General features: G+C 31.6%; 2 protein-coding genes across 2 annotated transcripts in view; one reads left to right on the top strand and one right to left on the bottom strand.

The window, feature by feature from the left end:
* The window catches only part of LOC111678147 (RING-type E3 ubiquitin-protein ligase PPIL2), a 49,410-nt gene extending 37,432 nt beyond the window's left edge, over nucleotides 1–11,978 (top strand). The window contains exon 5 of the mRNA XM_023439406.2: nucleotides 11,939–11,978. Coding sequence (XP_023295174.2) covers nucleotides 11,939–11,963 — 25 coding nt within the window. The 3' untranslated portion in view covers nucleotides 11,964–11,978. The remainder of the gene's footprint in view (nucleotides 1–11,938) is intronic.
* LOC111678124 (cytochrome P450 CYP12A2-like) lies at nucleotides 846–4,384 on the bottom strand. The gene is made up of 4 exons (XM_023439377.2): nucleotides 3,855–4,384; nucleotides 3,676–3,792; nucleotides 1,577–2,027; nucleotides 846–1,515 (listed from the first exon to the last, which is right to left on the bottom strand). Exons 1-4 carry the CDS (start codon nucleotides 4,319–4,321, stop codon nucleotides 907–909), a joined length of 1,644 nt encoding a protein of 547 aa, XP_023295145.2. The 5' UTR covers nucleotides 4,322–4,384; the 3' UTR covers nucleotides 846–906.
* Nucleotides 11,979–14,424: the final 2,446 nt, after the last annotated feature.

Genomic DNA, 14,424 nt, shown 5'->3' with positions numbered 1-14,424 from the left:
GTCCATAGAGTAGTCTATAGACTAGTCCATAGAGTAGTCTATAGACTAGTCCATAGAGTAGTCTATAGACTAGTCCATAGAGTAGTCTATAGACTAGTCCATAGAGTAGTCTATAGACTAGTCCATAGAGTAGTCTATAGAGTAGTCTATAGACTAGTCCATAGAGTAGTCTATAGACTACTCCATAGAGTAGTATATAGACTAGTCCATAGAGTAGTATATAGACTAGTCCATAGAGTAGTCTATAGACTAGTTCATAGGGTAGCATTTAGACTAGTCCAAAGAAAAGTCTATAGACTACTCTATGGATTGCAGAGACTAGTTTACGTAAGAGTAAAAGAAAGAGTTTTGCAGGTGTATAAGCTTGTCCATAGAATACTTTACAGTTATAGTAGTTTCATTTTTTTGAAATTACAAAAGTACTTAAATTTCCATCTCTGATACGCATACAAGTTTTTGTTTGATTCCAATTGCAGTGAACTGTGGTATATTTTGAGGAGCAATAAAAAACAGTTTCTTTTTTCTTTAGAGGGATTTTTTAAAAAATTTATTTATGTATTTATTTTCCTGACTTTGGAAATCTCTGATCTTGCACTTGGATTTTATTTATTCTCTTTCCACAAACAGTAAACCCATTTAAATTTCTGTATTAATAGATTTGTGCAATGTACAATCGGTGTCGTAGAATTGTATCGTTGTATGTGGTAATTATAAAGAAAATTGTGACTTACAATGCCTATTGTAAATTGGAAAAATAATTGTTAAACAATTGTACAAGTTTACATTTGTTAAATAAAATTAATTTTTATTATCACATCCATTAAATAATAACAGCACTTTATATAGACATTTGGCATTATAAATATATATTTAGATCTGGCCACAAAAATATACATGTATACATTTCTACTTATCTATATCAGTAAATTTAAATTTCAATGGTATTTGAGGTACATTTATCATCAGACTCTTAAAAGCATTATCGGTGGAGTAATTAAATTCCACCTGAAAATTTCTAATAAGACGAGCAATACCCAATTCTAGTTCCATTTCAACGATACGACGTCCTATACAAGTTCGAGGACCAAAACCGAATGGTAAATAAACAAATGGATTGCTGGGCCTTAAAGAATGTGGACATTGGGTAGAGTTGTCATCAACGCTAAGCTTCTCTGTACGTAACCACCTTTCTGGTAAATATTCTTTGGCACGAGTATAATGAAATTCATCATAGTTTAAAGCGATAGATGCCATAGTTACTGCAGTTCCTTTAGGTATTCGGTAACCACTTAATACAACATCATGGACAGGTATACGAGTATTGCCAATAACAATGGGATACATGCGTAGAGATTCCTTAAGGCAGGCTCTTAAATAGGGTATATTTTTCAGTGATTCTGCGGTAAATTCGGAATCTTTGTGAGGTAAAATCTTTAAAATTTCTTCTCTTAGTTTCGCCTGTTTAGCTGGATTTTTAGCCAAGCACAATAGTAAACCGGTAAAAGTGGAAGAAGTCTAGATAAAAACAAAATATTAAACAGACTTAATAAAATCTATTAATTACTTAACTACTTACCGTATCCACTCCTGCCATTAACAAATCCATGGCCATAACGGTGGCAATTTTCTTGTCAATCTTTATTAACTTTTCCAAAACACTTTTTTCATGTTCCGGTTTTTCGGGTACACCTTTCTGCTTTTCTTGTTCCAAACGTTTTATGGCTTCGTTGACATATGTATTGGTTAGGTTTAATATTGAATCTAAACTTTGCATTAAATTACGAAAAGATTTGGTTTTGTAATATTTCCATGTGGATGGTCTATATTCTACTTCCATGCCATATTTAAAGAAATCATTTATAGCTTGAAATAGTTCTTTTACCAGTGGATCTCCACGATTTTTGGTGATCAACCCCAATTGTTTGTCTAGGGCGACAACAGAAATAGATTCTAAAGTCCAACGATTTAATTCTTCGATAAAATTGTCGGAAACTTCTAGGGATTTTGGATCACGTATTTGACGAATTCTATAGGGAAATAGATTCTATTGGCAAGTCTATGGACTAGTTTATTGACTAGTCTATGGACTAGTATATTGACAAGTTTATAGATTAGTCTATGGGCTAGTTACTTGTATTGACGGTTCTATAACATAATCAATATAATAGTTGACGAATTAGTCTACTGACTGATCTGTTGACAAGTCTGTGGACTAGTCTATGGACTGGTCTTTAACGTTGTTCAAATGAACTAGTATTCTGCTAATCAATTGACTAATCAGTAGACTAGTCTATGAACTACTCTATGGACTAGTCTATGAACCAGTCTATGTATTAGTCTATGAACTAATTTATGAACTACTCTATAAACTATGGACTACTCCATTGATTAGTCTTTATACTAGTCTATTGACTATTCTGTGAACTATTCCATTGATTAGTCTTAAGACTAATCTATTTACTATCCTGTGGTCTATTGTCAATTGACTAGTCTGCGGACTAATCTATACACCCGTCTATAAACTAGTCTATGGATTAGTCTATTGACTATTCTATGGAGTAGTCGATGGACTAGTATATCGAGTAGTCTGTTGGCTAGTTTAGTGAGAATTAACTAGTCAATAGAATAGACTAGTGAGTATGAACTAGTTTATGGATTAGTCTATGAACTAGTCTATGGAGCATTCTCGATGGAATAGTCTATTGACAAGTCTATGGACTAGTCTAGTGAATGATTTCTAGGCTAGTCGATAGACAAGTCTATAGTGTAGTCAATAGGTTAGTCGATATACATCTCTATGGACTAGTCTATTACTATGAACTAGTCTATAAACTAGTCTAGCGAGTAGTCTATGAACTGGTTTATAACCTAGTCTTTGAACTAATCTATGGGAAAAAGATAAGTCTATGGACTCGTCTATTGACTAGCCCATAGACTAGTTCATAGACGGATTCATAGACTAGTTCATAGTGAATATGAATTAGTCTATGATTTCTAGGCTAGTCTATGGTGTAGTCAATAGGTTAGTCGATATACATCTCTAATGACTAGTCTATTGACTGTGGACTAGTCTATAGAGTAGACTCTTGACTTGTCTATTGACAGTTCTATGGACTAGTCTACCGAGTAGTCTATGAACTAGTTTATAACTTAGTCTTTGAACTAATCTATGGGAATAAGATAAGTCTATGGACTTATCTATTGACAAATCGATGAACTGGTCTATTGATTACCCCATGGACTAGTTCATAGTTACTGGACTACTCCATAGACATGTCTTTCGGCTTACCTATTGACTACTTTATACAATTGTCTATCGCCTAACGTATTGACTAATCTATGGACTTGTCTGTAGACTAGCCTATTGACTAGTCTTTTGATGAGTCTATAGACTAGTATGTAGTTTATGGAGTAGTTCATAGACGAATTCATAGACTAGTTTATATTTACTAGACATGTCTATCGAGTTACCTATTGACTACTTTTTAGACTTGTCTATCGCCTAACCTATTGACTAATCTATGGACTTGTCTGTTGTCTAGCCTATTGACTAGTCTTTTGATCAGCCTATAGACTATGTATATGTGTAGTTTATGGAGTAGTCTATTGACTAACCAATGGTCTATTAATTTGTCAGTAAACAAGATTTATGTGTGTTATTTTCCTTCAACTTACCTTTCCATTAATTCCCTATTAACTTGTGACATTTTGTACATATACAAACGAACATTTCTAGGCTGCATTAAGATGGGATTTACAGCCGATCTAAAGTTGGCCCATTTTTCACCGCGTCTATAATGAAAATGTAAAATTAATACCCTTTTTTATAACTGTTTGTCCATTAGAAAACTTACGTTGTTATAATTCCTTCTACTCCCTGGAAAAAATCACGTCTATATTCATGCCTGTAATAATGTACAGCATCTAGCATTGGTCGGGCAGGCCATATGCCCTCATTGCGTAAAACTGTTACGAAATCATCAACATTATGTGTAACGACCATATCATCACGACCAAAATAACCATGTAGTCTTGTTATATCACCGTAATCTCTTTTAAGGGCCATCATAAGTTCTGCCGGACCAATTTTATAATATTTACCACCCGGTAGATAGTTTAACAAACCAGCGATTTTCGATTGTGATGGTATCTCTTCATAAGGTTTAGCATTTTGCCATTCACTTTTAAAAGAATTTGATTCATTCGTTGTCACATGATGGACTGTTGTTTGGAAACGTTGTGGCATATGATTCCATAAAATTTGGTTTAAATATTTTTTTTGCAATTTATTATTAAACTTTAATATAATATTTCCCGTCATTTCACCGGTGATGCTTAATATTTGAGTTCAAATTTTATACTAGTTAGATTTATTTAAATTGCAAAATTTGTTTTTTATTTATTGTTAAATTAATACAAATATTTAGATCACTTAAGGTGATTAAATTATACTCACAAATATGTAAAAAGAGAATAGGCAGATTAATTTTATTTTTTTTCTTTTCGTTGCTATCACCTACAAATACCAGCCGTAGATCTCATTTTGTACCATACCGGACTTTTCGTATTTTTCGAATAAGCGTGAAGCTGGCTTTGAAATTCTCTCAGAAATTTTTCTTATCAAAGTTCAAGTTCTATCTCGATTACGTTGCTTACGTTTAAAGCAATTTTTAGTCGACGACACTATCTAATATGACTCATAGCACAATGGAAACTTAAGCTAGTTTCTGTGAATAAGTTTCTTGGGGGTCTTTTAAAAATCATTCAGTTTTTTAATGATTACCCAGTTATCAAATTGTAGTATGACCTTGATGACCTAAATGTGATTAATAAGTTGTTCTCTTAAAAATGATTCCTAATTGATCTCAATATATGATTAAAAACTGATTATTTTAAAAAAGCAACATCAAATTATTTAGCAAACATAAAGTGATCGTCGTAGAGTTTAAAATATGATGGTTTTTAAAATTTATTTTCGAAATCGATAGAACTCACTTAGAAGAGCTGCTAAAAATGTGAGTTGATATAATTCTCATTTCTTTTATAATATTAAATATATAAGTATTTGAGTTTGTGTAATATTAGAGTAGAGTTTTGGTAAAGGAAATTGAAACTATATTATTTTTTTATGTTTAACAATCTTTTAGGGAAGATAGTTGAGCGGCAAATCAAATAAACAAAATATAGTCATTTGATTTAACAATGACTCAAAACGCATATAAAAATAAGTTAAAACTAATAAGATAAATGATGTCACGAATAGTCACGAAAGAGGTTAACGAGAGTAATTGAATAGAAATAGACTAGTCAATATACTAATCTGTAAACTATTCAATAAGGTAATCGGTAACTAGTCAGTAGACTAGTCAATAGACATGATAGCAGACTAATCAGTAGACTACTCGATAGAATAATCAATAGACTAGTCAATACATTATTTAAAACACCTGTCAATAGACTAATCAGTAGACTAGTCAATTGATTTAACAATAGACTAGCAAATTCAATAGTCAATAGACTTGTGAATAGACTAGTGATTAGAATAGTAAGTGGACTAGTCAGTAAAATAGTGAATGGACTTGTCAACTTACTACTCAATACTCAAGTCAAAAGTCAGTAGACCAGTCAGTAGATTAGTCAACAGACTAGAGTAGATTAGTCAACAGACTACAGTAGACTAGTTAGTAGACTAGTCAAAAGAGCTTTCGATAGACTACTCTGAACACTAGTCAATAGACTAGTGAGAACACTAATCAATAGACTAGTTAGTAAACTAGTCAATATACTATTTAGTTAACTAGTCAATAGACTATTTAGTAGACTAGTCAGTACAGTTGTCTATAGTAATTAGATGAGTCAGTAGACTGGTCAATAGACTAATGAACTAACTTGTCATTCTCTATTTAGTAGTCAGTAGACTGGTCAATAGACTAGTCAGTATACTAGTCAATGGACTGGTCAATAGTGATTAGACGAGTCAGAAGACTAGTTAATAGATTAGTCAGTAATCTAGTCAAAAGACTAGACAAAACACTATTCAAAACAGTACTCAATACATTTCTCAATACGTTACTCAATAGACTAATCAATAAACTTGTCAATAGAATAGCCTAAGGTCAATAGACTTATGAATATACTAGTGAATAGACTAGTCAGTAGACTAATCAATACTCTAATCAATAGTCAGTAGATTAGTTAACAGGTACAATAGTCAATAGACTAGTCAAAAGAGTATTCAGTAGACTAGTCAGTACACTTGTCAATAGTGACAAGATTAGACTACTTACTATTCATTCTCTAGTCAATTATCAGTAGACTAGTCAAAAGACTAGTCAGTACACTAGTCAGTACACTAGGCAATAGACTAGTTAGTATATTAGTCAATAAACTAGTCAAAAGTCTAGACAAAATACACTATTCAATACATTAGTCAGTAGTACTCACTTGACTAAGTAGTACACTAGTCAATAGACTTGTCAATAAAGTAAACTAGTCAATAAACTACTTAACAGAATAGTAAATAAATAAGTCGGCAGAGTAGTCAATAATCAATAGACTAGTCAATAGTACAATTAATAGAATAGACAGTTGACTATTCAATAGATTAGTAGATAAAGTAATTAGTGTACTAGTAAAGAGACTAATCAGTAGATTAGTCAATTGACTAGTAAACAGGTTAAACAACAAACTAGTAACTACACTAATCAATAGAGCAGTCAATAGACCTGTCAATAGACCAGACTTTTACAGACAAGCCAACATACTGGTCAGTTTAGTATTCAATAGACTAGTCACAGGACTATTCAATAGTCTAATCAGTTCTCTAATCAAAAGAGAATTTATTTAACTATAAAATGGTCTTCAACAGACTTTTGAAAAAAAAACCAGTAAATAGTTCCTTTATCCTACTCAAATTATTAAAAGAAATACTTATTTTGATACCTCAAAAATATATCCACTTACAAAAACAAAATTTTATTTATCTCGAATTATTTTCTTTTTGTTTCCAAAAAAGTGACTTTAAAGTTTAAATGACATAAAACTACATTTAAACAAAATAAGGGATTTAAAATATTAAATTAGGTACTGATAGTACAGCTTAATAGATTTCTCATCTAAATTGTAATTCAATTTTTTTATACCCTACACCACTATTGAGGGCTAAGAATCACTTTTTGAGACGATTTAGTTGTGTCTGTCTTTCCGTCTGGCCGTGTATTTTTTATTAAAATTTTAAAGTTTTAAATACAATTTTTTCTGTATCGTAAAAGCATAATTTTCAACTATTTTTGTTAACAGTTTGTTTAATTTTTTTTGACTATTTAAACAGTTGGGTTTCATTGTTAGTTTCTATAAAAATAAAATAGTATATTTTCTGTATTGTCACGTAGTTTTCATATAATTTATTGTCAGGTATTTGTATTTGACTTAAACATTTATTTTGTGTTTTTTTATATAAAATTTTGTTGTTTTTTTATTAAAAATTTAGCAACCAAATGATGCTTCCAGATGTTGCAGATATGTCTTTTTTGTTTGTCTGTTATACTACCATAAATTATTGCTAAATAAATGAGTATTTTTTTATTATGAATAAAATAAAATTCACAGTGTTGTTGTTGTTTATTTATCAAGGCGTGGAAAAAATTTCTTTTTTGCTGAAATTTTTAGAGGTTGTATCGGATTTTTGCTTAGATATCCGTTATTTATGGACCGATTTTGTTTGAAGATTCGGATCTCGCCGATATCTGGGGTCCTCTAAAAACTAATTTCAACGGACAGATAGACAGATAGATGAACATGGCTTAATCGCATCCAGAATATACATATTTTAAAGGGTATTTATATAATAGAAATTACAAAGGAAATGACAAACTTTTATATCCTGCCTTGACGGCCTTAGCTCATGGTGGTCTACCATCGCCTCTTTGTTCTTCAATGAAGAACTCAGGTGGCAATTTTTGTACATTGGCTTTGACCGGTCCATGCACAAGTACTTTGCTGGAGTACTCGAGCTATCTAATCTCTGACCATTGGATGGCCTCTGTTGATTCGGCAACAGCACCTAGAGACGTAACCGGTGGACCGAAGTGCGATCCATCAATAAGTCGTATACATTGTTCTTACTCACAGGGACACACTGTTGTAATTCTGATATGAACAGAGTAAACTATGAACATATCTGGACAAGAAAGTAAAATTCAACGGTATGATATGTATATGATACCTTTCATCCATCATCATTCAACCCAGCACACATCTCATTCATACGACACATTCATAAGAGAAAAACATACGATACATTCATTAGGTAGACGGGTGAGGTAAGGCCCGCCGAACCTCACATTCATCCCGTAACAAATACAATTAATACCAACTCATTCCCAACGCTTAATCCCACAGTCACTCCATCTGTGTGGTATCTGTTGTTTTCGGCAACAGCACCGAACTTATCCCGAAATATTGGCTATTATCATGCATCAGTCTTTCAACCAAGCAACCCTCTTCCCGCGCATTGAATTTCAACCACAGCCATTACGTGGATCCCGAAGAAACCTCAACCAACTGACCAGCCAGGACTTAGTCCTGCGGGCAACTGGCCACCCGTAGTACCGGATTATGCGATGCTCTTAGTCCTAATCTATGCAAGGACTAAGCCAAGCAGTAGACTGTAACCAATTTTTCAGTCCCGGCCAGACTGGAGGTATTGGCCACCTCTTTATACCCCGGGATTGCAATAACACCAAGGCGGAGGTCTCGCCAGGGTAACATGCCCCCCGAGGGACTACGGGTGGCCAGTTGCCTGCAGGACAATTTCCTGTCTGGACAGTTGGTTGAGGTTTCTTCGGGATCCACGTAGTGGCTGTAGTGGAAACTCAAATCGCGGGAAGAGGGTTGCTTGGTTAAAACACTGATACACGGTGAATATGATTTTCATGATACATTTCTCGTTTCTAGATGACTGTGGATTAACAAAATGCTGGATTTCAGCTAATAATGAAATGATTGGGTATACGAGGTGGAGTTTTCTGATGTCTACTGGCATTCTGTAAAGAGAATGGAGTAACTGATGGATTTGATTATGTCAATTAATATGATTCTAGTTTCGGACTACTAATTACGTCGCTGTAGGTGCTGTTGCCGAAACAACAAAGCAATCTTAGTAGTGTGGTTTCGCGAAATTATGTCGGGGTAGATTGAGTTTGTTCATGACACCTGTTTTTCCCCAATGTGATTACTATGGCAAGAGATTAGTAAACTCAAGTACTCGAGCAAAGTCCTTGTACATGAACTGGCTCAATCCATGTACAAAGATTGCAACCTCCGTGTATGATACACAAAGGGGCAGTGTTGAATTGTTTACTTTTTACTCACCTAGTGGTTGAAAAGTACTACCGTGAGATAGAACCACATGTCAGGTACTCACGTAAAGCACTTCGACTTCATACCCTTTTCACGAAAGTGAAGGGTATAAAAACTGTCGTTGAAGTAAAATTGTGTTATTTTTGTATTATTTCTTCAGATTTGATGTAGGTAGTATACATACTCCTATCAACCTAACTCTAACCTTGTTTTTAAAAAGTTGCAAGATGTAATTATACTAATGATTAGAGCTGCTCACAATCCTTTTTTGAATTTGCTTTTTTTGCCGGCTTGGCCGAACTTTGTATCCCGTGCCAAAATTACCTCGAATATATCGCACAAACCTCTAGTAGTATAAATTACATAGTTTTTACTTATATTTTTCTCATTTAAGGAGTGTGGGGCGTATGATGAATATATTTCAAACATATATATTAAATATTCCACATACGCTTAAGTGGTCCCAATTAGATCACAATATTTTTAATTCATTTGTTTTTGTGTACAAAACCAAAAAACAAATGTATAATTTACAAAATTATTACCATATTTAATGTTCAAGTTTGTTTTTACTTGTCATATTTCATAATTTTAATCCATTGCTAGTTCCATAATATGCTTATTTATTCTTAAAAGGTCCTTTAAGTAAAAACTATAAATTCAGCAGCTTTCATTTATGGAACAACAATATATATAAAACCATAAGTAATAACATTAGAAAAACTAAAGTTTATGGCAATATTGTTTTTCTATATCTCGTTTACAATTTATGGCACGAAAGCAAAGACAAAAAAATAGAGAAAATAAATTGGAAATAAAACTAAAAAACTACATAAAGAAAACTTGAAAGGATTAAAGCAAGCACAAAGGAAAAATACTGGCTAAAAAACTATATAACAGAAACATGTGGAAAACGTATACATTTTCTCAATTAAAAACCAAATGTAAACATGTTATAATACCCTACAAAGTTCATTAGTGAAATGGCACTAAACAAAAGGGGGGGATATACTCCTTTAAAGGTTATTTGATTTAATATTAAGTTTAAATTTGATTAAATCAATTAAATTAAATCAAAATTAAACATTCAAGTATTCAACCTTAATTTATCAAATGTTGTCTGAGTAACAAGTACATAAGAAATTGACAGAGTGAACATTTGTCATGTCCTGTCTGCGGTGTAGGGTATGACAAAAAAATAAGTTGTTTTTAAGGAAGGTGCCCTCAGGGAAAGTTTATAAATTTTGATTGACTACGTTGCATACTGCAACTGTCTTAGTCTATTGACTTACATATTAACTTAGTAGTAAATTGACAATGTAATGACTAGTATATTGACTAGTCAATTAAATTGTAAAAAGAAACAAGTCAAAAGAATATTTTATAAATAAGATTGATTAGTCTACTAACTAGTGTCATGGCTAGTCTCTTAACTAGTCTTTTAAATAGCCTATTGATAAGTCTTTTATGTCTAATCTATGGACTAGTCTATTCCCTATACTAATGTCTACTAGTCTAGTGACTAGTTCACTATCTGTCTATACTACACTTCTGACCAATCTTATGACTAGACTAATAACTGGTCTATTAGTAAGACTATTGTCGAGTACTTTGACTAGTATATTGCCTAGTCTATTTTATTGACTAGTTCTATTGAGTAGCCTATGAACTAGTCTACTTACTACTCTATTGTCTAGTCTATTTACTGCTCTATTGTCTAGTCCATTGAGTTATCTTTTGAATAGTCGTTGTACTACTCTATTAGATAATCTATTGGCCGGACCGATCTATTGCCCGGACTAAACTTATGACTAGAGTATGGACTAGTCTACGGATTAATTTATTAACTAGTCTATTGACTGATGAGTTTTTTGACTAGTATATGGACTAGGCTAACGACTGCTCTATAGACTAGTCCATTGACTAGACTAGTGAATAGAGTGCCTACATATCTACCTATTTGTAAGTGGGCATGGTAAGAACTTGCCTCCAATGTCATCTTTTGCATTTTAGTCTTTTACTTGTTAAGAAAAGATTTTGCTGGATTTTCTCTCTAATCAAGTCTATATACTTGGAAAGGAAAGTCTTGTCTGTGAAAAAAGTGCGAAATCTTAGCTAATGATTTCACCAATTAAATGTCTATGAAATGTCTAATAACTTTCATGAGTTATACTTCCCCTTGTTAGAATTATTGTGGTAAAGTATAAAGCCAAAGCGTTGCAATTCAATTAAAAGTTAAAATAAATTTATGTTCTACACGATAACAATGCATGAGAAGTACTTTGTCTTTGGGGTTAAGCCGCAAAGAAGAAAAAAACTGTTTTAAAAACGAAAGAAAATACTAATGAAATGTAAGAGAGTTAAAGCTGAAATGAAAGTAAAACAAATGAAATGAAAATGTTAAGAGAACAAAAAGAAAAAAATAACAGTTGCATCTAGACTTTTTAATTCAGCATTCAGATATTTTTCATATACTAAGGAAAAATGTTCTCGTACACACCGACACATACTTTGAATTAAGTTTAATTTTCTTTTTTTTAAATTTTTAAAATATTGTAGAAAATAAACTTTATTTTAGCACACCATTAATTTATGGCTTGTAAAATCTGGACCAATAATGAATTGTATTATAAGGACTAGAGTATGGATGATTGGAAAGGAAGTACAAAAGAGGACGTTTAGTAAATGTAAGTTAACTATTATAAGTAATGGGATATTTTTTTGTGAACAAGACTTTTAAAAAAATAACATCTTTTGAATAGGGTAATGAGTAGCCTTTTGACTATTCTATCTTTCTTTCTTTCTTTCTTTCTTTCTATCCATCTATCTATCTATCTATCTATCTATCTATCTATCTATCTATCTATCTATCTATCTATCTATCTATCTATCTATCTATCTATCTATCTATCTATCTATCTATCTATCTATCTATCTATCTATCTATCTATCTATCTATCTATCTATCTATCTATCTATCTATCTATCTATCTATCTATCTATCTATCTATCTATCTATCTATCTATCTATCTATCTATCTATCTATCTATCTATCTATCTACTTAACTCCTTTTTTGTTATTGAGGGTGTACATTCCTTTAGAATATTTTATCATGTTTACACTTTACTTAACCACGAAAGTTTTTGCTGTGTAGCCTGATCTGATTCTTGGCCAATCTTTGGATAAATTAAATGGTTTGTAAAAGATTTAGTGCAAAATTTTATGTTTTTAATCGGACAAAAACTGTTCTCTTTTATTTCTGTTAACGGCATAAAGGATTACTAAATCTATATTCATATACATACCTACAAATCTTCGATGTTTTCCTATTGCTTTCCCTTAAAAAATATTATTCACACAAAACTTATTACCGTTACCGTTCGTAATAAAATTAAATATTAAATTTTTTAATAAATCCTCTTACTACTAAACTAAATAAATTTATTACAAAGTCAACAAACTTATTTCCAAACAAATAAGAAAATTGTTTAATTCAGCTGTTGTCACAAACTTTGTACTTCCAGCTTTTACATTTAAATGATTAATTGTAAAACGAGTTGGAGTTTTTCAAGCGAACATCAGTAAAACTTTAAAAAAAGCAGTTTTTTATTCTAAAGAATTTTTCTTCACTGACAAATCACTTTTTTTGTAACAAATGCATTAATTTTATAAATGATTTTATTACTTAATAAATTTATTTTCAACACTTAAATTTTGAAGCATATTTTATTTTATGCTTCAAAATGTGTCTCAGCAGGAGTTTCGTGATATTTTTTTTGTTTTTTGTGAATATATGTATGTTTTGATTTACATTAGACGAAGTCTTAGAATTTTACAAACAACAATACAATGGAATGTAATAAATTTTACTGTTGTTATTATTTTTTAAAGGGGGCTCATAAACCTTTTATGTAAAAGTTTTGTTTTCCTATCTAACTTTAGTAGAGTTGAAGTGAAAGGATGATAGGGGTTTGTTCATCAACATTTTGTATTTGAATGAATTCTCAACTCATACTGTTACCGACAGCATTAGATATAAATATTAGGGTATCCTCTAATATTTCGACGAAAATTAAAACTTAGTTCATTCTAAATTGAAAATAATCCTTGCTTAACATTTATATGAAAAGTTTCGTATATTATACGAAACTTGACGATACACCATTGAAAAGCGTCCCAGAAGAACTTTCAAACCGAAGAAACACACAGACCTATTGTGGGCATGTAGTGCGCTCTATAACTAGCATCTAAGATGGAAATGAAATACACTACCTCCCTTCTAGTAGTAACCTTTTGGGAACCGCACATGATAAACAAATTTCATCTCATGGGAAATAGGAATTGAAAATTGTCAAAAAACAATTAGTCAGGTAGGCAGGTAGTAAGTCAGTTAGTTAGTTGGATAAATAGATAGTTAGATAGGTAGGTAGTTAGTTAGTTTGTTGGTTAGTCAGTTGGTTAGTTATTTAGTTGGTTGGTTAGTAAATTGGTTAGTAAGTTAGTTAGTTAGTTAGTTAGTTAGTTAGTTAGTTAATTAGTTAGTTAGTTAGTTAGTTAGTTAGTTAGTTAGTTAGTTAGTTAGTTAGTTAGTTAGTTAGTTAGTTAGTTAGTTAGTTAGTTAGTTAGTTAGTTAGTTAGTAAGTTAGTTAGTTAGTTAGTTAGTTAGTTAGTTAGTTAGTTAGTTAGTTTGTTGGTTAGTAAGTAGGTAGTTAGTCAGTTTGTTAGTTAGTTAGTTAGTTAGTAAGTTAGTAAGTTAGTAAGTTAGTAAGTTAGTATGTTAGTAAGTTAGTAAGTTAGTAAGTTAGTAAGTTAGTAAGTTAGTAAGTTAGTAAGTTAGTAAGTTAGTAAGTTAGTAAGTTAGTAAGTTAGTAAGTTAGTAAGTTAGTAAGTTAGTAAGTTAGTAAGTTAGTAAGTTAGTAAGTTAGTAAGTTAGTAAGTTAGTAAGTTAGTAAATTAGTAAGTTAGTAAGTTAGTAAGTTAGTAAGTTAGTAAGTTAGTAAGTTAGTAAGTTAGTAAGTTAGTAAGTTAGTAAATTAGTAAGTTAGTAAGTTAGTAAGTTAGA

Source organism: Lucilia cuprina, chromosome 6 (genome assembly GCF_022045245.1).
Source record: "Lucilia cuprina isolate Lc7/37 chromosome 6, ASM2204524v1, whole genome shotgun sequence".
In the NCBI taxonomy this organism is placed as follows: Eukaryota; Metazoa; Arthropoda; class Insecta; order Diptera; family Calliphoridae; genus Lucilia; species Lucilia cuprina.
The sequence above is the reverse complement of the archived record's forward strand: the minus strand, read 5'-3'. Positions and strand labels throughout refer to the sequence as shown.